Below are 25216 nucleotides of genomic sequence, written 5' to 3' on the forward strand. Positions count from 1 at the left end.
AAGGAAGTTTGAAACCTCCTTTCCTATCATTCTAGCAGTGGTCACCAACCTTTTTAAGCCCAAGATCACCGACCTCGGCCTAGGTGAAAGTCGAGATCTACCTATTGCAGAATTGAGTGAAAAAGACGGCCCAGACAGTGCTTCCAATTTGAGGCTTTTTATATAGGCTAATTGCATCTGAATTACTGTTACAATGAAGGCTCCATAATCAGCTCACAGCATAAAGGCAGGGGTAAAGTGCTATTTTTTACGAGTGGGGGGCAGACCTCACCTCCTCTAGGTCCTCACCTCCTCTAGGGGGGTCCGGGGGGATGCTCCCCCGGGAAGATACCTCTCTCAGCACCCATATGAAACACAACTGTAAACAGATTTTCTTTTTCTTTATGGATATTTTACAAACTACTCCCCTTTTAAACTGTATTCTTGTTTTACTGCCATATAGTATTTCATACCTGTTTTTCATTTATTCTCTTATTGTTTGTATAACTATAATGATCATATGAAGGTGTGCCTCGAAAATAATCTTTTGAATAATTTGTGACAAAACCGTGCTAAACACTCAGAGTCCTTTAGCTCAGGGGTTCCCAACCCCTGGTCTGCGGACCGGTACCGGGCTGCGGAGGTGTTACTGCCGGGCCACGAAATAGCTGTGAGTTTATCGTAATATTTGCAGAATTATAAATATATAAAAATATTTTATCATAATATATTTTCAAAAAGTGTTTAATCTGTGCACCTATACCCGGTGGCGACTGGTCATTAGGGGCTAGTGTCAGCAGAAAGTATTACAATAATGATTACAACAAAATGCAAAAAATAAATTAAAATATATATAAAATATATTTTAAGTAGGGCTGTCAAACGATTACAATTTTTAATCAGATTAATCACAGCTTAAAAATTAATTAATCATGATTAATCACCATTCGAACTATGTCCAAAATATGCCATTTATTTATGCATATTGTTGTGGGAATGGAAAGATAAATGAAAGAAGGCGGATATATCCATTTAACATACAGTATCTATGTTTATTATAACATTTTTCTGCGTGTCAAAATGAAAGACAACCCACACACCTATCAATCATCAAACCGTGGGGTCTTAATTCATTATGTGTTGATTTCTATCAACGGGGGAGTACTTCAGGAAAGTCGACGGGGGGGGGGGGGCGCGGCTAGTGGAGTACTTCGTGACCACAGAGTGTGAACGTTGTGATCAGCTGTTTTAGCGCAGTTCTCCAGTGAAGGGGGGGAGTCTCCCTCCGTAGCCAGTTGGCGTAGTTTTGGCACAATTCCGTTGTACAGACCGACGTTAACAGCAGCCCTGTCTGTGCACACGGAGACCGACTCTGTCGTCCGGTGATCTAACCGCCTTCTGGAAAAGCTTCACAAGTACGTCGGTACGCAAATGCGCTTTGTGACACAAGTGACGGTACGCATTTCAGAGAGATTACGCACATAACCTGCGTACCAGTTATGTGCACCCCTGTACTACAGCAAAAGTATTCTCCGTCGGGACTTCCTGCAACAACACCACGCCGTTATCAAAGATGTTCTATTGAGAAGACGATCACTACGTGACAAAAGTTTTCAAAACCGTGGCTACTGAAATCAATCTTACTAACTGCTGTCTGTGCAATTTACTCCGCGCGAGTTGGCAGACTTTATTTTGCTTCCTTTAACATAATTTTTCATGGTGGGGCTAAGCCATTTCTTGGTATGGGTGTAGCCTACCCCAGCCATACCCTGGCGCTGCCACTGGTGGCACGTATGGGGCGGGCCATTCTGCACATGCGTTAAATATTTTAACGCAATAAATTCAAAAAATTAATTACCGCCGTTAACGCGATAATTTTGACAGCACTAATTTTAAGATCATGTTTAATCATCTGATTCGTCTGTACATTGCTGTTTTAGTATGTGTTCTTCTAATTAGTGTCTACAGTGTGTGCCTATTGAGCTGTTTAGAGCCATGTGGGACAAAACCCGATCCTGCCCCTCCCTCTCACTGTCTAAGTGAACGGTGACTGTAAAATCTACACTGCGCATGCTCAGACTATTTTCCTATTTAATGTGTCTGGCAAAAAATAATGACCATAGGGGCATAGAGCTGCCATCCCCACCATACGTCATCTCACATAATTCAGAGCTGATTGGCTGTAAGTACGTGTGCCGCGAAAAGTGTGGTGTGTGAAGAGGAGGAGAGAGATGCGTCCTAAAACCAGGAAGTAAGCTGCGCATGGCTTCCCTCCACAAAAAAGCAATGAGATTTCTCCATAGGATTTTAGAAAATAGCTCAAAATAAGATCTGTGGGAAACGTACCTGTTAGATAAATGCACGTTTTGTTCAGCAAGATAATATCCACATGTCTACCCTACTTTTATCAATTTCGAATCATAAATCTATCGATTAGATTTATGATAGACTTTTGAAACTACAAGAAGATAGGGAGGACTTTTACAAAAAAGTAATAGAGATGTTTGTCCAGAAGGACAGGCAAATGGACTTGATCTTCAAGTCAAGGTAAGACCACAATTTTATTGAAAATGGGATCTTACTAAGAGAGAACAATTCAATATTTAAATGATAAAATTAATTGTTGTGGGTATCCTTCTGTTGAACTGTCTGTTAAAATTAATTGAAGCATCAGACAAAAAAAGCTTTTGAAAATAATATTATATTTTGATTTAGGTCAAAATATAATATTTGTAAACCTGAAGAGTCAGTGCCAGTGCCTCGCCAGCCATGAACCTCACTGCAGAAGCTTATACATCTAAGTTGTTTGTGCCCCACCACTTTTGCACATACAGAAACGCCACTGCCTGACTTCATATTATTTCATCCAGTGGTTAAACTTTCACTAGAAAACTGTTAAAAATGCCATGGCTTTTATGATGTTCCGAGGGATTCGGTGGATCAGCCTATGGTCTCAGCCTCTCGTGCGCACGAGAAAGTTACCGGTGCGCCAAGTAGGAAGAGGAGCGTACAGGAGACAACTGTTTAATTGCAGACTGTTGTGTTTATGTGGGGAAATGGCAGTGCATACATTATTTGAGATATATTTCAAACTCGGACTTCATTTTAAGGATATGTCGGCCAGGGGTGTAGAGCTATTTGTTTAAGCACCAGATTGGCAAAACAGGAGCGTAAACCAGTCTGCCTTGATCTATGAATTCATGTCCGGGACTCTCGCGGTATGTGCTGCCCGCAGCTGTTTTATAGAAGGAACACCTCCTTCACTTCATGAAATGGCTGCAGCATCAGGAGGCAGCGGGACGTGTAACTCCGCCTCTGAGAAGTAAAGCACCAGCGGGTAAAGATGTGCCTTTTTACGCACCGCCTTCGCTGTGTTTACCTTCATCAGAACAGCTTAAGAGTGACTGCAGGCTGCTACGTGTTAACCACACACACACCTCGAACTGCCCGATTACTCCCCCTTTTATTAGTTTTATGAAGGAGATGTCCAGTCACCAAGGCGCATGATGTGTGTGTGTGTGTGTGTGCGTGTGTGTGTGTGTGTGTGTGTGTGCTCAGCTCTGTGTGTTCGGTGTGTTTGTGTCTGTCCGACACCGGCATTTGTTTTCAAATGACCATGAACAGTAATTTACACACATCTGGCTAACTCCATAGGTAGCCTATGCGGGTGTTCCCAAAATAAATTAGTTTAATCTTAATCTCGTAGTAGTGCTAAATGCTGTCGGACGTGCACCGGAACGAACGTCACTATCATAATATCTTCTGAAAACAAATGCCAGTCACACACACACACAAACATTAATATGTTTTGGATGCATATTGTTCTAGTATTTGTTCAGGCTGTTACATATGCTACAATTAGCCTCTGTTGCTACCTGCTGGTGGTGAGTAAATATTAAAATCAGTTAAAATTGACAACCGGTCCGCGACTTTTTTGTTAATGTATCTGCCGGTCCTTGGCACAATATAGGTTGGGAACCCCTGCTTTAGCTCACCTGAGCCTCTCAGTCTGAGAAGAGAGGACTCTCCTCCAGCTTGTTGTGGAACAAACAGCTCCTTATGTCCGTTAGTGCAGCTAGCTAACCAGATGCTAACAATCAATAACGTCTATCAGATAGACGGTTCGGCGTCGATAACGGGTCCCTAGGTGGGTAGATCTGCAGACGAAACGCTCTAGCTCTCCCCACCTCTCCTGCTCAGAGATCTGCTGGGCTGAAGTCGAATAGTCCATTAGTTTAGGAACCTTCCTAACGGAGTGAAATGTCCCGGAAGTCCCTCAGTGGCAGCCATGATAAGTGCCGTTCGAATTCTCTAGTTCAGAGAACTGTAGCAAATACAACCGTTATTGTCCTCGTGTGGCCGGGGCTTAAAAGCTTGTCAAGGGTTCAAATTGTCAACATTCATGTCTGTCTGTAGAGGCTTCTCAATACTCAAATTTCCCCTCCTTGACTCCCCTCCTCGGTTCCCCTCCTCGAGATTTAGACCCGCCCACAGGAGATGCGAGCGGAGGACCGAGGAGGGGAACCGAGGAGAGAGGAGGGGAAGCAGCAGACGTTTAAAGAAATGAGAACTCCTCTCCTCTGAGCGGTCATTTTAAAGAGACGTCCGTTCATTATTACGTGGCAACAGCTGCATCAGCTGTCGAGTGTTTTGTCATAGCGCTGTATCTCTGTTAGATCAGCTGAACATTGTTCCCCCACATATTTACTTTGAATTCATTGAGAGTGCGGTATAATGAGACAATAACAGGCACAGATGCGGACACACACACACAAATATATTTATATAAATATATACAATTTAAAGTATGAGAGCACTCTCATAATAACGTAACACAATCAGAGACTGGATATACCCCCCAAAAAAAAAATATAATATCGACTCTTTGTTTGTAGATATCTACTAAACTAAAGCAAATAAAGAGAGTAGGCCTGTTATACTGAGTGATATATATTATACACACTGCTCTGCTTTCTGCATGGACCGTACAGCTGTTCTCTCTGGAAACATCGCGACGCGATGAAAGCAGTTTCTAAAATAATATGCATGCATAGCTGTCATTGGCTGAGATAAGTCCGGTCGTGTGTCACGCCTCCACCGTTCCCGGAAATGCATCCGTGGAGGAACCATCAGTGTATCCTCGGTTATAGCTCCTCCAGAGAGCCTCCTCGACGCTCGATGCTCGGTCCTCGGTGTGCATTTAGAGAAATGAGACGTCCTTCAAAATGGCGCGCTGAAATTCATTTCCGGGTCACTACCGGAGGACCGAGGACCGAGGAGTCGAGGAGGGGAAATTTGAGTATTGAGAAGCCTCTAGTCTGTCTGCCTGTCTGTAGCGCAGCCCCAACAAGACTCAATAAACAGTTTATACAACAGTAGGCCTACCAATAAATAACTGATGAACACATTTGAGCAGCTAATGACTAAATAACAAATAGTCACCATCTCTGAATCAAGGACTAGATATTGAAGTAATTTTGTGATCAGGTAACTTGTGATTGTTGATGCTGTGTATCTAATTGTAAAGTATTTGTTTCCTAGATTCAGCAAATAAGGTTGCATTTAAGAAAAGGTTTTGCACTTACACCAAAATTCCTCGCACCACTGGCCTGGACACCATGTTTGGGATTTAAAGAAATTGGCTGTGTTTTTCTGGATAAAGCCTGGTAGGTAGGCCTACTATATATGAATTTGGTGATAGTTTACTGACCAGAAATAGACATGCAGATGCTTTCATTTTCCTGCGTCAGGATTCATTTACATGTCTTACATCCTGAATGAGCTGATTGACTATCATTTTGTCTCCAGGGTAAAACAGGCTTCACGATATGCTTGAATTGATATGCAGAGTATTTAAGTTATTTCTGAGGGAAAAACAAGCCAGAGGATATTTGTTTGCAGGTTTCACAGATATTGCAGCATTAAACTAAAAAAGGGAACTAACCAACTACACAGGAGACACAAGTTGGGCTTTTATATCAAACCAACAACTTCCTGTGAACACAGGCTACGGATTCATATTTAGCCCAGACTAAACCACCCGTCAAATCCGGATCACTATTGGTTTCTATTTTTCAAGCGTTACAAAAAAACAGTCCAGAAAGCTCTTACTCACGACATTACCATTTTAAGGTACTTTAATGTTGCTGAAAATACTTGTCAACCTTACACGAATGCAGAACTACTTGTCATTATTTGTTTACAATGTTACACTTCTGTTTCCTTAAGAAGTAAGAGAGCTTTCACCACAGCTGTTTTTAGGTAAGTCAAAAGAACTTACCGGGATCAAATTAACCCACATTTTAAAATGTTGTCGCAGTGTGGGGGGGTTTGCATGTGGCGGGTTGCCAGTTGCCGTTGGCAGCTGTGTGCACTTCCTCATTTTCCATGAAAGACTGTTTAACACGTGTCAGCTTTGTTGAGTAATTGTGTGTGACAGTACATACGTTTAGTCTGAGGCTTTTATCCATAAAATATCATATGAACTTGACTGGCAGCCTAATTCTGCACTGGCCCCATGTTCTCTGAGAAATGTAGTAAGGTGAAGTGAAATGTGTGGCAACTGTTATGCTAAATGTAGGGATCTAAAAAGCCAAAGTCACCATAGAACTTTACAATAAATAGTCTTCTAAAAAGGAAAGGAGGCAACATCTCAAAAGCCATCTGCTTATCAATTTAACCTAATTTGTTTAGAGAGAATAAGCCAATGGAACCAAGTAACTGAATTATCGTCTGCGAGCTGCTGATCTGGTTTTCATCACAATATGCACAGACATACTGTTTGTCAGGGCTTGGCACACTATGAAGCTTATTGTGTTTTTCAAGACTGTATTTAAGTCAAATCGAAATATTGTGAACACACACATCTTTGTTCCTACACAGAAATTATTTGGATTGCCATTATTTGTAAGGTGTTCCCGTTATTCTGACCACACCTTGTACTTTCTGACAGCTTTTGTGAAATCTGGAAGAATTGGATGATGCAACACTGTGATGTTGCACTTCAGGATATACTCAGGCCTCCATGTAGAACAACAGGAGCTTCCCCTTCTCAGAGGAAGACTTTGAAGCTGTGTGTGCTAACATGATGTCAGATGTGTATTACATCCTACACAATACACATATTCCGATCATCCCCTCCGCATCCGGCACAAAACACATAACAGTAGCAATAGGATGAGTTGCTGCAGTCATATAAATGAATTAGTTTCAAGTTTATTTTGCTTGCATTTCACTCACTGGACAGGGTTTGAGATTAGAGTAGGAGCAAGTGTACTATGCAAATAAGAATTGAGGGTATATAAATAAACGTAAGATTTTGTCTAATAGCAAAGTGAGGCAAGTGTTAAAACCACAACATGTATGTTAGGTTCTCAGCAAAGAAACGCATCAGTATGAAAAGATATTCAAATACAACACACTACCCCCCCCCCCCCCCCACGGTTTAACACTGCTATTGGTAAAACGCAAAATAGGGCCTCTTTAATGTGTATGTAACTGTACATTTGGCCAAACATATATTCAGTATATATATAGTATATATTCCATATTTTGTGTTAACATGAATGTGAAGGCTGTACATTACTGCACAACATATAGAGCACGAATCGCAGCAATAACACATACATCAAATTATCTAGTAACTAGTTTTAATACATTTTAATTTATCAAATGTTACAATTAGTGCTGCTGTCAGCAGCTTATATAGTTTTCCATACAAAATGAAAACACAGGCATTTTTAGTAATTATCAAAACATTAAAAAAAATACAATACTTGGCTTGTTAAAAGTAAAATCATTGGGTTATGTTCTATTAAGACAGATGCAGAAATTGAATGTGGAATTATCTAGTAACTACATTTTCAAACCTTGCAGTTATATAGGGCTATATTAAACATATTCAGTTGGCATTTACACAAAGCCAGCACTATTTTATCACCACAAGGTTCTACCAGAGAAGGGATATAGACCATGACTTGTAAAAGATCCAGGAGTTTGATGCCAACATAAAAACAATTTTTAAAAAAAGAAGAAAACAATTAACAAGCACACTTTTGTAAACATACCAATTTGCAATTAATTTGTAGCATCACACAGGAATCAATATGCTTTTGTAAGCCAGACACTGTTTCCAGCTGCACAGAGAGCGTTAATCTGAACACAAGTAAACAGAAGGATGTCCTTATCTCTCATAACTGTCTAGACCTATTTATAACAGTTGCAGACCGTCTGTCAACTGTTTCAACTGTGCAAATGTTAGTCATTACAAACACCACTGAGAAACCACACGTTTGGATGGCAAAGGTGAAAAACTACAATATAAAACAACGTGGCAAAATGTAACATTAATTTACGCAAGAGAATAGAAATTGAGAACTAAAGTTGTTTAGAAAAAAAAGTGTCAAACATGTGTATCTTTCCTCATTAAATTCAGAACGTTTAAGAATCAAGGCTTCAAAGAAAAGCAGCACAATGTGAAGGGTCATAGCTACGGAAACATTTACACTTTGATCATTTGTTTGACTAACTGATGTGACAAAATAATGTACTTACACCTCAATGCCAAACCCTTTTATTGCAATGGATTATATTTAGTAAATAGCATTACCAGGCTTCCTGTCTGAGCTGGTTGTCACTGTGAGGGATCCCATCTGTCTGTGGATTAGCTTTATGAAAACAAATCACACACATAATTGACCAAGCCTATTGTCAGTGACACAAAGACGACCACTGTGGTACATCTTTGTATTCCACTGCTTGTGACAGACCGAGTGGTGTAAGCCCTTTATTTACGCCCCAAAGCAGCTACTGTGTTTTGGCTGGCTTTAGAGCAGTAACACAGAGGCATCGGTTAGAGGGGGAAACATTAAACCCTTTGCCTCTCCAGTGTTAAAATCCCCAGCGACAAGGCTTTTGAAGTGCTGTGCAGCCTGGTGTTTACTTTGTTCTAGGGTCGACTCTCAGGAGCAACAGGGGCCTTCTAGTCAGTTTTTGAAGGCCCCGTAGCGGCTGGCTTTGCTAATGAAGTTCTTGAGTAGGTCGTGGTCCATGTCCGCAAAGGCCTGGGTCTGCGTGACAGCTGTTAGGTGGTTGACGCAAAACTTGAAGCAGAACTCCTCCAGGTCCTAAAAATGAAGAGGGCTGTCTGGTCATTGCTGAGGAGTATAACTGACTAGCTACTTTGAGGGGCTCCACCACCAAGCTGTTTGACTGTGTGTCAGGAGCTATGAGCTTACCCGCGCCTCATACTTGACAGCGGCAGAGAGCAGAGTGACGGCGTTCTCCTCAGAAATGCCTCTCTTGATGGTTTCCTGGCACAACCTCTTCAGCCTCGTCTCTCGGTAGAACGTGGCCAGGTCTAGCAGCCCTGCACACACAGGAGAACACACACAGGTGAGTGTGTTTCTGCACCGACTGTCAGAGTGGAGAAAGACTGAGGACCATGTCTGTGTGCTTACCAATGGCATCCTCTGGTGGCAGGTTAATAGTGTCTGTGTAGAGGTACTCCAGAAAGGCTCGGTACACCAGGTATGAAAACTGGTGAATTTCTAACGTATCCTCATCTGTTTCATTAAGCAGTGTGCGAAAATGCTCACATCTGGAGAGGGAAGAAAAGCAGCTGACTACTCCAGTTACTTCAAACATTTATAAAAGTGAATTAGCATGTTTTAAAATGATGTATTACACATGTGTACTTAACACTACTGCTATTATGCAAATCATGCTGTAGCAAAAAAAAACATTAGGCGCGTTCACACCGGAGTAATTTTCCCCGTACTTTTCCCGTTTAGTCCGTTAGTACCCCTTAGCCGCGTTCACACCAAGTACTTTGCCGTACTTAGTTCCCAGCACTTAGTTCCCTATGGAACTAAGAACCGATCGCATTCACACCGGAATAAGTTCCCTGAGGGAATGTGCCGCTGACGTCACTTTGTCTTCTTCTGCTTTGGGTTTACTTGCAGGCCGCAAACAACTTCACGGCGTATTCTGCCACCCGAAGTCCCATTGGCCTGAAGTCCCCGGAGTTGGGGACTGACTTCAGTAGAAGCTGCTGGGACTCCCAGCAGCTTCTACTTATGTCGCGTTCACACCAAAAAGAGTACTTAGTGCCGGGAACTTTTACCCCCATTTTTAGTGCCTGCTAGAGAGGTGGTACCAAAAAAGTACCAATTTCTATTGGCTGGGCGAATTGCAAACCACGCCCCGTAAAACTCTGAAAAGTTTTTTGAAGCCGCCATTGTATTTGCTGGCATTAGCATTATTAGCATTAGCCCTGCGCACCAACGGAGAGAGAATAACTTATGGCAACACAAAAAAAAACATGGGAGCGGTGGAGATGAGGAGATGTCGGCGTTCTGGCTGGGAGTCCCAGCCGCTTCTACTGAAGCCAATCCCCAACTACGGGGACTTCCGGCCGGGGACTTCGGGTGGCAGTATAAGCCGTGAAGTTGTTTGCGGCCTGCCAGTAAACCCAAAGCAGAAGAAGACAAAGTGACGTCAGCGGCTCATTTGCGTAATCTGTGTGAAAGCGGCTATTGGCATTTTTTTCAAGAACCAAAAATAAGGTTTGCATTTATTTGTTGTCAAATGATTTGACCTTTGTGAGATAATGCAGTGCAGTTTTTACTTGTAACAAATCATATTTTGACACGATGAATATTATATTTGCAGGGAAAAAATAAAAGAAACCTGGTACTTGAGGTTCACTGTGATCGATCACACAACTCAAGCAAGAGTCTGCTAATTCAATGGCTGCCTATAAAGAAGTTAGGGTACCTGCAGCTTACAACAAATAACAAACAAATAATTGTGAATTAAAACTCTGGGCTAATTTTTTTAAATACAAAAAAGGTAAAATGAAAATATTTTCTATACATGTTTGCAACTATTATTGTTCACTATTTTGTCTGATTTGGATAAATCCTGTTTTTCACTGATACCATTTTATTTGAATCTCAACATGTTTCGTGCTTATGTTGTTTTTATAAAACATACTGCTTTATTACCATAACATTGTTTTGAATTGAAATTGAAAATATAGTCATGTATTCTTTTGACCTACCATACAATTCTATCTTAATACCATTTGTCCTCAACGCTAAGACACTGCTTCCCTATCATTTCTTCTCAGGACACGGTTAAATAAACAACTGAATCTTCATTCCCGAAGTGCATCTCAAACGTGTCATTTGCATGTGATCTTGCCAAAGCACGCGTTTTGCTCTATTGCATATTCGTGTGAGCGTGTGCACGAGGGTTGAAGTCGCAGACAGTCTGGCTCCTTCCTACTGACAGTGCAAAAGAGCAAGCGACTGGAATGCTGATACTTTGTGTCCGAATGTGGTTATAAAAAGAAAAACAGGAAACAATAGGTCTGTCTCTGCTCCCCTGTGACATTAACAGGAAAGACGAGGAAACCAGATGGAGTTTAAATATAGGCAACACAGCATTCAGTATGCAACATACATGTTAAATGTTATAGAAAGATAAGTGTGTTTGCTATCATCATGGCTGCCCTCTTAACATAATGATTTCTCAATTAGGTGCTTCTATTTTTAACAATCATACAGTTCAAGATCAAAGTAAAATTCCTACTGTGGTATACCAAGCGCATGTATTACTCATGACCAAGCACGACCTCTGAATGTGAAAAATACACTCATGTGACCAAAATGAAGTCAGGGTGGAGAAGCAGGCTACGCTTTTAGAACCACAACAAGAAGGTAGTCTAAATTCAATCAAATAATCCAAGTACAGCTCAAAATAGGCAACATATTGTAAACCTAACCAGATACACACCAGCTTCTCAAAATGTCATGTGATTGGACATTGACAACTGCATTGTTGTCGCTAGTTTTAATTAATTTACACTGAGTTAATATGGCGCAAAAGAGAGAGAAACTAAAAGTAAATCTGAAGACACTAAAAACTAAAAAAGGTGAGACAATAAAATATTCATATATAAGTGGCACTGGTAAACATTTTCTGTGAACTTTGAGAGTGGTTGTTTGCTATACCTGATTTTCAGCAGGGCTTTGTGAACATGGATACACTTCCCATCAACCAAGAACTTTAGGTCTGAAATCTCTGGGCTGTCAAATTCCTTCTTCAAAGACTGGGCAACCGTCAGGTAGTCATCACCGTCTGGCAAGAATGAAGAAAAGCTATTTTGTTTATAAAGAACAAGTAAATAACAGCCAAAATACTGTTAAATTACACCTTCTTTGAAACTAAACAAAACTAAATTAAGCATTATGTCTATTTTACAGTCCTTAACGTATGTAAAAAACATAACAATAAAAATGATGCCTTAAGAGCCCAATGATATGACTCTCTCTAGTATCTGTCTTATTATCGAAAGGAAATAAACACATTGCACTGGCTTCTTAGTTAAACAGTCTTTTTCAGAAAGATGTTATTAACTTAAAGAAATTCAGGGTGAAGAAAATAAATAAACATCTGAGTTGTGTTCAAACGAGATCAATTGGTTACCACATAAGTGTTTGAAATGGAGAGGAAACGGAGCTTCCTGTTTATTCTAAGACCACTTCCAGGAATGTGTGCCTATGACACACAGGAATGCATTGTGTGCTTACCTTTAACCAGTAAATGGGACAATGTCAAAGACAAAAAAACGTAGATGTTTTAGTAATGCTTTGGAAATGTGTTATTGTTAATACATGTCTATATTTATTTCCCACTAACACTCTTACCTACTGAGAGGAGGTGCCACGTGACGGCTGGTGTGGCGAAGCAGGCAAACACATCGTCCGTGCTGCTGAAATGGGTGAGGTGGGGGCTGGCTACAGCCTGACCCCGACACTGACCCCACATCAGAACCTGCCCGCTCTGGGTCTTGGCAGCTGACGTGTGGCTGGTGTGACATGCAGCCACCTCCACCATCCTAGTGACACAAGCAGAATGCAACACTTTGAGTTCTCATTCATAACACTCCGTTCGATGTCTCACTATGGGATGCGCCTCAACGCGTATGCAAACAGAAGCATCAATCTCATTACGCCAATCCTGATTGGCTGGTGATCTTGATGTCTACGTCAGGGAATCCACCCACCCTTTAAGTAGCTTGCGCTACGTCGCAGCGTCATTCAAACACCTCTTCTCGCTTCAGAGCACATCTCGAATATCAGTAGCCGGGCTAGCTTAACGGTCCACAGACTGAACCCAAGCTAACATTCGATCGACGGGCGCTTGCCGGTTACTTTTTTTGCTTTGCAGAAGAATTGAACAAATATTAACACACCAGTTAATATTGTAATCTGCCCCGCCGTTTTTTCTTTCGAAATAACGGTAAGGTTTGATTTTTTCTTCAAACAGTAACATACCTGTTGCTAGTTTATCCCTCCGCGCCGACACCACGGCGAGCGGGGACGGACTCTTCTCTCCAGAGGAGACGGAGATAAGAAAGATATTAACACACCAGTTAATATTTTTTAAAGAAAAATCTATCCCGTCGTTTTTTCCTTTCGGAATAACGATAAGGTTGGATTTTTTTCGGTAACATAGCTGTTACTAGCTTGTCCCTCCGCGCCGACACCCCGGCAAACGAGGATGGACCCTTCTCTCCCTCACACCAGAGGAGTCAGAGGCTCGGCTCTGCGGGTTTAGGATCTCGGGCACGGACTCACACCTGGTCTGCTCGTCCTGCCTTGGGCTGGAACACGGCCAGGAAGCTATCGATACCCCCGGTTCATGCGGACATTGTGCCCGCTTCACCATCAAGAGCCTCTGTGTCAGGCTGGGGCTCAACAACGGCGGTTGCCGCGGAATCGGAGCCCCGCGCCGTGTCAGGCTGGGGCCCGGTGGCAGCAAGAGCGGAGCCCCGCGCTGTGTCAAGCTGGGGCTCCCAACTGGACCTCACCGTGGTTCCACCCGCGGAGGATGTCCTACAGCTGGATTATATGGAGGAGGATGAAGAGGATGCCTCTGAGTTCCTCTTATCTGACTCGGATGAGCACGAAGATGACATCTTCGTTTCATCTGCCCAGGCTGCCAAGCCGGAGGCGATGTCCGCTCCCCCGGGCGAAAGCACACCAGCTTCGCCCTGCCTCAGTATGGACTTGCAGGCCGTGTGCCAACGCGCTGCTTCCAGGCTGGACATCCCCTGGCCTGAAGTGGCCAAGGAGACCTCCAGATCTCGCTATGAGGGGAAGAACTTGCCCCAAACAGCGAGGATGAGGAAGCAGCTTCTCCCAGTCTTTCCAGAGATGCTGGACGAGGTGTCGGTCTCTTGGAGAGACCGCCCTTTCAGCAACAAGGCCCCAATCCAGGGTGCCTCCTCTTTGGACTGTGTCGGCATGGAGAAGCTCGGCCTGCTCCGCATGCCGCCCATGGAACCGCTGGTGGCAGCCCACCTCCAACCGCGGCTGGCTTCGGCACCGAGCAGGAACCCCACGCTACCGGCAAAGGCAGACCGCTTCCAGTCAGCAATGACCGAACGAGCCTATAAAGCCGCAGCTTTGTCCGCCAGGGCGCTCAACGTCTCCTCGCTGCTGACCGCCTACCAGGCGGAGCTCTGCGAGGACATAACGATCAAACCTGAGACTGCCGTGTGGGACGAAATCGCAGCGATCACGGACATTTGTCTCTGTGTGCAGCGCTGTGCAGTCCAAGCCACGGGCAAAGCACTGGGGATAATGGTGGTACACGAACCTTCCAGACCGGGAAAAAGAGTCTTGGACATGCCTATTGTTCCCGAGGGCATATTTGGCTCCGCTCTAGCTTCGATGCAGCAGCGGTGTGAATCCAAAAAGAAGGAGGATGAGGCTCTCCAGCTTTGTCTTCCCCGAAGGGTCCAGCCGCCGCCTTCAACAGCCCTGCGGCAGTCCTTCGCTCAGGCTGCCTCACGTCCTGCCCGTTTCAAGATCCCGAAACAGCAGAGGCCACAGCCCGCCCCGGGTCTCCAACCCAGACACAAGGCGAGGACGAGCTGGCCAAGAAAGTCTCCGGTTCCGGCAGCAGCCACTCAGGCGCAGACTTTCAGCCACCAAACGAGGAAGAAGAAGAGGGCGGCCTGACAGCCTCCTCTCCTTTCCTCGAGCTCATGTGTTTCCGGGGTGCAACCATGCACCCATCTTCCCGCCGCCTCGAGTGATGTCAGAACGTCATCCTCAAGTTCGCGCCATGAGGGAAATGGACTTAACATCAACGACAGCAAGCTCCGCTGCTCGTTTAAGTCACACAAACACATGTCATCACTATTGTCTTTTAATAAATCATTTTCCACTGTCGTTTCCAGGCTTAAAGCCAAGGGCGCAGTCAATAAAAATGAAAATAAAGACAATAAAACAATAAACAGTCTGACGTCTACCCCCCTTCTAAGAGTGGCTGCAACCTCTCTCAGAAGGCGGACGATGGACGGGGCTGTGAAGGCATCACCGCCACGCGCATGCGCAGTGTCGACCGGGGTTGTCAACCTGGGGTACCACCGTGTTCAGACACTAGAGGGCCCCATAACACAACAAATAAAGACACAGAGGGCAGACGACAGAGATGTGACATCTCCACTCGCTTTGAGAAGCGAAAAGTGGAGGATGCTCACAGAATCTGCTTGGGTTTTCAAGACAATAACACGGGGTTACAGACTCCAATTCGCTGTCACCCCCCCTCACTTTTCGGGCATTCTGCATTCGCAAGCCCGGGGAGAGTCAGCCCATATTCTAGAGCAAGAGATCCTCTCGCTACTAGACAAGAAGGCTATATCTATAATACCCTCCGAACAGAGTCAGAGCGGCTTTTATTCCAAGTATTTCCTCGTTCCCAAACGGGGAGGGAACGGGATTCGGCCTATACTAGATTTGAGGGCTCTGAACAAATATCTCAAAAGATACAAATTCAGAATGCTCACTCACACATCTCTGTTGCGTCTCGTGCGCCAAAACGACTGGTTCACATCAGTCGACCTGAAAGATGCGTATTTCCACATCCCAGTATATTATCCACAAAGGAAATATCTGAGGTTCGCCTTTCCTTTCGGTCTGTCTCTCAGCCCACGAGTGTTTGTACGGTGTACGGAAGCCGCGATAGCCCCGTTGAGACAACAGGGTATTCGCCTGGCAACTTATCTGGACGATTGGCTCCTTCTCGCACAGTCGGAGCAAGAGGCTATTACGCAGACGAATGTCCTCGTAAAACACCTGCTCGACCTGGGTTTCGTAATAAAACACAGAAAAGAGCATGTTGTCCCCAGCCCAGACTGTACTCTTCCTGGGCCTACGCCTGAATTCGGTGCCCTTTACAGCCCGCCTGTCAGCAGAGAGAGTGAAAACCTTCAGGGCTTGCCTCGCACATTTCCAGCCACGCAAATATGTTCTCTTCAGATCATGTCTGCGGTTGCTGGGGCTCATGGCGTCAGCCATCCTGGTGGTACGACTGGGACGCTTACACATGAGGGAGTTTCAGCGCTGGGTAGCTGCCCTCAGACTGGACCCCGTGCGCCATGGCGCGCGGAGAGTGATGGTCACTATGAAATGCGTAATGGCACTGCGCCACTGGCTGCACCCGACTTTTCTAGTACGGGGCGTGCCTATGGGTGCTGTCCTATCGCGGAAGGTGGTCACCACAGACGCATGTCTGACGGGCTGGGGGGGTATATACGAAGGTCGACCTGTGAGGGGTCTCTGGAGCAGAGACCTCCAATGGTCACACATCAATTATCTGGAGCTTTTAGCGGTGTTCCTCACCCTGAAACTCTTTCTGCCTTTTCTCAGAGGACATCATGTCCTCGTGAGGACAGACAACACGACCACAATATCGTATATAAACCGCCAAGGGGGTTTGCGTTCTCTCCAGTTACACATGCTGGCACGCAAACTGATCTTATGGAGCTGCGGACGTCTCCTCTCTCTGAGAGCGACGCACGTACCAGGAGTGATGAACCTCGGGGCAGATCTGCTGTCCAGAGGTGCACCACTATATGCAGACTGGACTCTACATCCAATAATTGTGAGTCAGCTGTGGGTGCGTTACGGCCGGGCCGTGGTGGATCTGTTCGCATCAAAAGAAAACGCTCAATGTCAGCTGTTCTTTTCAATGCGCGATTTAAAAACGCACCGTTAGGCGTGGACGCGCTCACGCACGCTTGGCCTCCGGTCCTTCTGTACGCGTTCCCACCCCTGGCTCTGATACCCCCAACTCTGGCCAGAGTGAGAGAACAACGCCACACACTGATCCTAATAGCTCCACACTGGCCTGCAATGTACTGGCTGGCGGAGATATATCAGCTGCTGTGCGGGCAGCCGTGGCAGCTCCCACTACGCAGGGACATACTGTCTCAGGCGGGGGGGGTGATCTTTCACCCACACCCAGAGCGCTTGGCACTATGGGCCTGGCCCGTGAGTGGTATAACCTGAATACAGTGGGACTCCCTCAGAAGGTGATAAACACTATTCAGAGTGCAAGAGCTTCCTCCACCAGGTCCCTCTATGACTGTAAGTGGAGGGTGTTTGAGGAGTGGTGCCTTCAAAAAGGACACATCTCTTTTCAATGTCCTGTCGGGGTGATTCCATCATTTCGACAGGACCTGATTAATAAACACAGAGCTTTCTCTACGATCAAAGCGTACCTGGCTGCTATTGCTGCATGCCATGTGGGCTTTGAGGGAAAGACGGCTAGCCAACATCCCTTGGTCTGCCGTTTTATGAAAGGGGCTCGCAGGCTCCTCCCTGTTTCCAGGTCACTGGTGCCCTTATGGGACTTGGCAGTGGTTTTAGATGGGCTCACTCGACCTCCATTTGAACCCCTGGAAGAAGCTGACATGAAACACCTGTCACTGAAGACAGTGTTGTTACTGGCTCTGGCATCTGCCAAGCGAGTCAGTGACATTCATGCGCTCTCTGTACATCCTTCATGCACTCAGTTTGCCCCGGGGCAAACGAGAGTGTTGCTGAAGCCCAACCCTGCCTTTGTACCTAAGGTGGTTGGCTCATGTACCCCCATTAACATTGAGGCATTTCCTCCACCACTGTGTTCCTCTGAGGAACCGGCCGAATTTGCTGTGCCCAGTCCGTGCTTTACGCACCTATATGGACAGGTAAAGAGTTTCGATGCAATGACCAACTCTTTGTATCCTGGGCTAACCCTCATAAGGGCAAGCCCGTTACCAGGCAACGGCTCTCCCACTGGATTGTGGAAGCGATTGCTCTGGCTTATACGAGTCAGGGTTTGCAGGCACCAACGGGCCTGCATGCTCATTCTACTCGTGGACTGGCTACATCCTGGGCTTTGTTCAAGGGTGTTTCCATCCAAGACATTTGTGCAGCAGCGAGCTGGTCCTCACCGCTCACTTTTGTCCGCTTTTACAGGCTAGATGTCTCTGCTCCAAGTGTGGCCCGCGCAGTGCTGGGCCCCGTGTTGAGACAGGGTTCTACCTGTTAAGTTCTGGTTGTTTTGGTGATTTCGAGATAAGCATGTCTAGCAATACGGGAGTTTCAATATCCCATAGTGAGACATCGAACGGAGTGTTATGAATGAGAACTGTAGGTTACTTACGTAACCCCAGTTCTCAGAGTAACATGAAGTGAGATGTCTCACCAGACGGCCCTTCTTGCTAAGGCGAAGCGAGAAGAGGTGCTTATTTTGAATGACGCTGCGACGTAGCGCAAGCTACTTAAAGGGTGGGTGGATTCCCTGCCGTAGACGTCAAGATCACCAGCCAATCAGGATTGGCGTAATGAGATTGATGCTTCTGTTTGCATACGCGTTGAGGCGCATCCCATAGTGAGACATCTCACTTCATGTTACTCTGAGAACTGGGGTTACGTAAGTAACCTATAGTTCTCCCTGTCCAGACTGTATGCTGAAATATGTCTGATACAGATGCTAATAGGGCATTCTACCATAACAAAATAAACAGCGCATTACTTCTGTTATTACACCTCAGCTATCAGTCTCTTATTACTCTATGATATCCCGAAATCTCTCAAAATGGTGTCATCAGTGACCTGTTGTGATGGCAGAGGTGTCATGGCTAGTTTAGGCCAGGGTAAAAACAAAGTACTGACCTCTCCTTGTCTGTGTTTATAAGCGTGGGAAGAGCCTGGTTACTCTTATTGCCTGTTCCCAACTGCCCATAGGAGTTGGCTCCCCAGGCGTAAACCATCCCCTCATCTGTGAGTGCCAGTGTATGAGCATATCCACAGGCAACCTGTACACGGGAAGAAGAGCGATATTAAGCTAAATAACAACTGAACCTTTTTTTTTTTTTTTTTTTAATGTATGAGATCCGTCTCTCCGTAGGCTCTTACCCGGACGATGTTGACCCCTTGGAGAGCAGCGATCCTGCATGGGGTCTGCTGATTTCCATTGTTGCCCAAACCTAGCTGTCCATTGCAATTGTAGCCCCAACCGTAGATCTACACAAAGGGAAATAATGCACTGCAGACGCTTTATCACTGCATTGGTGGGGCTTGGTTATCTGTATGTTTAGGGGTTTAGGGGTGATTGTTTTCAGCTTCTATTAGCATTTATCTGCATACTTTTTTTAATATTGTATAAATTAACTTTCATTTCAACAGGCTTTAAAAAAAGTTTCTTCACTTTCATTTGGTACTATATTCTGAGATGTCAGCAGTTCTAGAAACACATGTACTGTTAATTGCAATCAACACTGTTGTCTTGTTGGAGAAAACAGCAACTTTTTAAACCTTTTTTCCTTTTAAGTCATACAAAAAAGAAAGAAAAAAACATAAAATGATGGGCCATGCTTCTAATATACAAACTGTTAAACACATTTGCATTAGCCAACCCCCACTCCACTTACTGAGAGCACTGATTGACATTCATGCTAAACATCTGCAGTTTGATGATCCATTACCTCTCCATTGTCCAGTACAGCCATGGAGCAGAGCTGACCACAGGCGATGTTGACCACCACTTTGTTCTGCAGGCAGCTGCTAACGCGGCGTGGTGTCGGCTGGTTGGCCGTCGAGCCTGAACCCACTTGTCCTGAGTTGTTGTAACCCCATGCGAACACCTGAACAAGGACATAAATGTTCTATGTCAGAATAAATACACAGCGTAGGCAAAAGAGAAACAACAGGACATATGATATGTCACCTCTCCGTCAGTTGTGAGGGCGATGGTGTGGTGGGAGCCACAGGCCACTTCTGTCACTCTCTTGCTAAGGAGGTTGGTGGAAACCAGGGCAGGGGTCAGTCCGTGGTTGGTGGTCCCGTTGCCCAGCTGGCTGTAGCCGTTATGGCCCCACGCAAACACCTCTCCGTCTACGGCATGGCAGGCAAACTTTCATTCATGTTGTCTCAGTGGTTAATATGTTATCAATAGTTAAGAAGCAGTCAGCTTCACATGATAAAGTAAACACATCTGGTTTATAGGCAAATCGTATCACTCTGAAATTCATTTACGGGTAGATGAATGTAATTGTTCATGATGTAGTTTATACCACTGACTGGAGTAAACACTATTATTAGAAATATGAATAGTTGTCAAACAGAATGAAATCTTTTTGTGTTACAATCAAAATAACTATGTGAATCATTTATACGGTCAATTATTTACAGATTGATGCAACATAGTGCAACTATTTTACCTAAAATCAACAAAAATTGTCCCTTTTGTACCAAAACACACTGAATAGTCAGTCTATAAACCTGTCACTTGTAAGTTACAATTACCAAAAAAAAGGCAAATTAGTTCACATAACATTTAGTGTATTCACTCCAATCAGACACTTGAATAGTAATCAGACTCTAACTCCTATCATGTTTGTTTACGTTGTACTGTTCTTAATAAGGTGTGTTTAGAAAGTGCATGGGCAGTGATGACTCAGTATCATCCTAAAGCGGATACTAGGCATAAGCATGCATCCTCTTGTTGTTTGTGATGTTATTCCTCTGCATCTTGAGGACATGAGCCCTCAGGGACAAATAAAGGTTTCCTGGACTGGATTACCTGTAGTTGCGATAACCACATGCGGCCCGGTTCCATAGCTTAGGGACTCAATTTTCTTTCCACACAAGACATCAATCCGGCGCGGCTCAATAGTGCTTTGAAGGTCTCCGAGCCCTAAACAGCCGCTGCAGTTGGTGCCCAGAGCGAAGACCTGCAGACAACAAGCATCACTTATGATACCCATACTCATAAATGATGCATAAATGCTGAATTCTGTTGTTAACTGATAAATACTGACACCCAAATAAACCGAAAATATTCGGTTGGATGAAATACTAGGAGAAGACGATATAAGTTGACCTTATGAAATGTTAAATATGTTTTATGCTGTTCAGGTTTATTGATTAATTATATACAACAGACCTGCAACTAATGATATTGGCTATTTTCTTATTGCTTACATTTCTATAATTGTGTTGAATCAATTGTCCAAAATACTCTAAAATGTCAGATAGTCCCAAAGTGCATAGATTTTGAAAAGTATGTTTCTGTCAAATGAATGAATAATTAAAGGACTAATCATTTCAGGGGTATTCACACCCAAAAAAACAGTTATATGAATTAATATCAACTTAATAATAGATGTTCTCCTAAGCAAGATATAATGTAACATCTTATCAAAGCCCCAGAAAAATCTTCAAAACGTAATCTTTGTGGGAATGTGGGAATTATTTTTTACATGCAAAATTGTAGTGTTGAAATGATATGTCAAATATATTTATTCCCAGTCTACTTAGTGGTGTTAATAGTGTCGTTCTATAGCAATTACTATATTTGAAGAGAATTCACCCAAATATTTATTTTTATTACACCACAACTGACTATTACCGAAACATAAACTGTTTGGGCCACGGGGACAAACAGTTTAAATAGGTGAGCAAGATCAGAGAATTCCCTACACACCTTTGCACAGGATAAGAATGGAGCTTGCTCAGGGAATAAGCCTGCATGGCTAAAGATAGCCTCTATCTGCTTATCCCCGTGACTATAATTGCAACCTGTGTACACCACATAGTGAATCCCTGCAATATTTCCCTATCCAACCCTTAAACAGAATAATCAAATCCCTATTATGAAAGCAGGGTGGATAGTTCAGGTTTAAAGGAGGATTAAAGCACTTTTGCTTTAAGCTAAAGTGTTACCTCATCATTAACTGTGACATAGAGGGCTTCATTTGCAGCACTGCCAAAGACACAAGCCTGACGAATAAGCCGCAGTTCCTCTGGAGGAAGGAGCGCAAACACTGGCCACTTCCCCACGTCCAGCATACTCAGCTGTGAAATGAGGAGAAAACACAGATAAACAGATGTAAATTATTGTATATCCAGTCATCAATTGTGTTTAAAATATAGTGTACAAAAGCAGGAAATGTGGGAAGATAATAACGTATTTTATTTGATCTAACTTATGTATTGTAATTTATTAATTCTAGTGAACTTTTGAAATAAACAGTAGATTTAAAGTGTAAATTAAGTGCCCAGTCAAACAGGAGTATGGTGAAGTTTTCTTTTATAACCATTCTTACTCTGGTAAATACATTCTCAATTTAATATATACTTTTACTGCTATATTTTTTTATAGTGCAGTTATGGTAAAGATTACAAATGGCAAACATCTGCCAACAATAAATCACAATCATAACAGTGTTATGATAACACCAAAGGGATACTACACCAAACTGGAAATCAAATATTGCCCAGTCTGTAGCAACCAATGTATACATTGAAAACTGAGATGGTTATTTACCCACAAGCTTATCCCAGTCTTTGAAGTGCTCGGCTCAGACAGAAAGTTGGCACCGAGGCCAGCATTGTTGACAGATTAAAACATGACATGCGCGTGGATTGACATAAACCCATTTACTGTGTTTGCTGATAGAAGGAGAGAAGTTCAATTGAGGTTTACTACACATATTTTCTTTGATTTTTAAAATGACAACTGCTAATCTGTCAAAACTACAGTGTTTGTGTCTCAGTTCAAGTTGCACTTGTAACCCAGACCTCATGAATACAGGCTTTTATGGTATAATAAACATTTAAATGCCAAAGAGGACACACATAAACAATGCACAAGCACCGGGTTATGTTGCCTTGTAAGACTTGCAGACAGGTTTGACAAACTAGCAATATAAAGGTTGCTAATGTACCATATTAGCGGTAGCCTGGCTGTATAACTCAACCATACAAAGTATTAAGCCAATTAGTGTAAGGAGTGTTGTTGTTGCTGGGAGTTACCTTGACGTTGTTCTAGCTAATGTTTCATCCGCGGTGTCGTTTTCTTAGCATTGAACACTGAAACAACACAAAGTTGTCAGCCAACATATTGAGGAATCAAGTTGTTGATGAACTCATTTTGTTAATCGGGTACTGGTCTAGCTTCACTTCAGCTGCTGTTTGTGGAAGAGCCTTGTTGTAGTTAGCTGTGAGCGCTAAAGCACTGACTGAACAAAAACACACCGCCACCGTACTTCCTGTAGTTCGATGGTGCGTTCAATGACAGTCGGAGCTGCCAGAAATATTCATTACCATTAGATAACAATTTGTAAAAGCCTTTGTAATTGTAGATGTTTCATGAAGCAAATATCTGCATACAAACTGCTAAACAAATACAAATGTATGTATTCTGAATATTAAAAAAAACAAAAACTAAACGATAAAAACGAATCCATGAAACGAAAAAGCAACTACAAATAAAGTGACATTAATTTGTACATTATTTCCCCACTAGAAGCCTCCAGCAGTGGTCAATGAGCTGACTTACTGCTGGGTGCCTGATTTAGCAGCATTTCTGGGGATTGTCCTGTTGGGGTAGTCTTGCTTCTTTGAAAATGCAATGCCTCGTGGTTTCCACTGTGAAATGGTTTATGAGTCAATTGAACACTGCTGACCAGTGCTCTAAAATATGGTACTAAAACATTTTATAATTTTTTTTAAAGAATATGTATTTGTAAAAGCACATATTGTATTGTATGGTACTGCATCAACATTCAGATTGTAATGGTATTGATAAAACATCCACTTTACTTTGCAAACTCCCCATCCACCAGCCTGATCTCCATTCCATTTCTCTGATACACATTATCCACACCACTAAACTGTAATTGCATAATAATCATAATTATTTATGTTTGATTGCTTTTGCCATTTGATTGTGAATGATTTACAATAAACTAATCTGCTGATGTTTCGGATCACAATTCAGACCAGACTAATTTCCCTGATTGTATGTTGTCAACACCACTAATGATCAAAAGAATGTTGGTGCACTTGAGAGGAATGATTGAAAATACAATATATTTCTTCTTGGAACATTTTCACATTATGCGAAACCAACTTCTTCTAAATACATATAGATTTTCAGTAACTCTGTGGCAGCAAAGCACTTAGTGAACAATCTTGACACTTATTTAAGAAGCACTTTCTGTACTGATTTGAACTGTCATCAGTCTCCTGTATTGAATAATTGATTTACAAACAAATTGGAATACTTTGTGTGGGGATTTAAACTCACCATTTAAAGAAAAATTGTTTTAACAACACGATAATGAGTTTAACATTTTTTATGTTGTAAGGGGATCTTTTTAGTATTCATAGAAATATAATTATTTCCCACAGTATAGGTGCACATTAGAGATTAGACCAGACTACCACCTGCTTTTGATGTAAAAGTAAGTATATCATTAAAACTGTAAATTCAATTGTCAAGAAAAAAGCCAAAGTAACCAGCAGGTGGAGCTATGCCTGATACTGCATGCAGCATGACACATGGCACTTTTGTGCCAAAGCTTAAAAGTCCCTCACTTTGACAAACTCATATTGTATTTGCATGTGTGTTGCGTGTCACGTAACATTCCTGAGACCCAGAAATAAAAAGGTTTCAAATTTCCTTTTTTTTTTTATCACACAAATATATTTTTATTTTTGTTTTATTGTGTGTCCACCACATCGGGTGTTAGTTATGCGAAGCATAGTATACAAACAAGTTGAAACAACATTAACATACAAGTACATTTAGACAAGCACAACAACTCAATGCAACACATATTGAGTCCTCATTTGTAGTACTCCATCCTTTTTTGAAATGCAGAGATACATCTGACACTTGAGGCACTTGATGTATGTTTTCCCACTGCATCAATCTGTCATGAACCCTACAGAAACCTAAGTGTTAGTTTTGGCCCATAGTGGACTCCATTTGTGTTGTGTAAAATGGGGGAAATAAAAAGTTAGCAAATCCCCATGTCCTCCTCAGAGGACATTCATAAAATCATTTAGTTGTAGGTCAAATAAGTATTTCACTGCTCTGAAAA

General features: G+C 43.1%; 1 protein-coding gene across 3 annotated transcripts; it reads right to left on the reverse strand.

The window, feature by feature from the left end:
- Positions 1-7611: 7611 nt before the first annotated feature.
- rcbtb2 (regulator of chromosome condensation (RCC1) and BTB (POZ) domain containing protein 2) lies at positions 7612-23387 on the reverse strand. 3 transcript variants are annotated; one of them, XM_034207198.1, is made up of 13 exons: positions 23142-23387; positions 22658-22778; positions 22050-22181; positions 20908-21058; positions 20053-20219; positions 19811-19969; positions 19242-19349; positions 18999-19141; positions 12693-12883; positions 11997-12123; positions 9438-9577; positions 9216-9346; positions 7612-9104 (listed from the first exon to the last, which is right to left on the reverse strand). In XM_034207198.1, exons 3-13 carry the CDS (start codon positions 22173-22175, stop codon positions 8964-8966), a joined length of 1584 nt encoding a protein of 527 aa, XP_034063089.1. In that variant the 5' UTR covers positions 22176-22181; positions 22658-22778; positions 23142-23387; the 3' UTR covers positions 7612-8963. The 3 variants fall into 3 exon arrangements, with proteins under 3 accessions (XP_034063089.1, XP_034063087.1, XP_034063088.1); XM_034207196.1 differs by having other exon boundaries at positions 22654-22778; XM_034207197.1 differs by lacking the exon at positions 22658-22778 and having other exon boundaries at positions 23142-23380.
- Between the last annotated feature and the right edge of the window lie 1829 nt (positions 23388-25216).

This window comes from Gymnodraco acuticeps, unplaced genomic scaffold (genome assembly GCF_902827175.1).
Source record: "Gymnodraco acuticeps unplaced genomic scaffold, fGymAcu1.1, whole genome shotgun sequence".
Classification (NCBI taxonomy): Eukaryota; Metazoa; Chordata; class Actinopteri; order Perciformes; family Bathydraconidae; genus Gymnodraco; species Gymnodraco acuticeps.

What these genes read in the sequence shown, in the direction of transcription:
- rcbtb2 (XM_034207198.1), bottom strand. Translation starts at nt 22,175, where the DNA reads ATGCTGGACGTGGGGAAGTGGCCAGTGTTTGCGCTCCTTCCTCCAGAG. An exon ending in CTGTACTGGACAATGGAGAG is followed by an intron (nt 19,350 to 19,810) that starts GTAATGGATCAT and finishes CCCTTTGTGTAG; the next exon opens with ATCTACGGTTGGGGCTACAA. An exon ending in ATAAACACAGACAAGGAGAG is followed by an intron (nt 12,884 to 18,998) that starts GTCAGTACTTTG and finishes TTGTGTCACTAG; the next exon opens with GATGGTGGAGGTGGCTGCAT.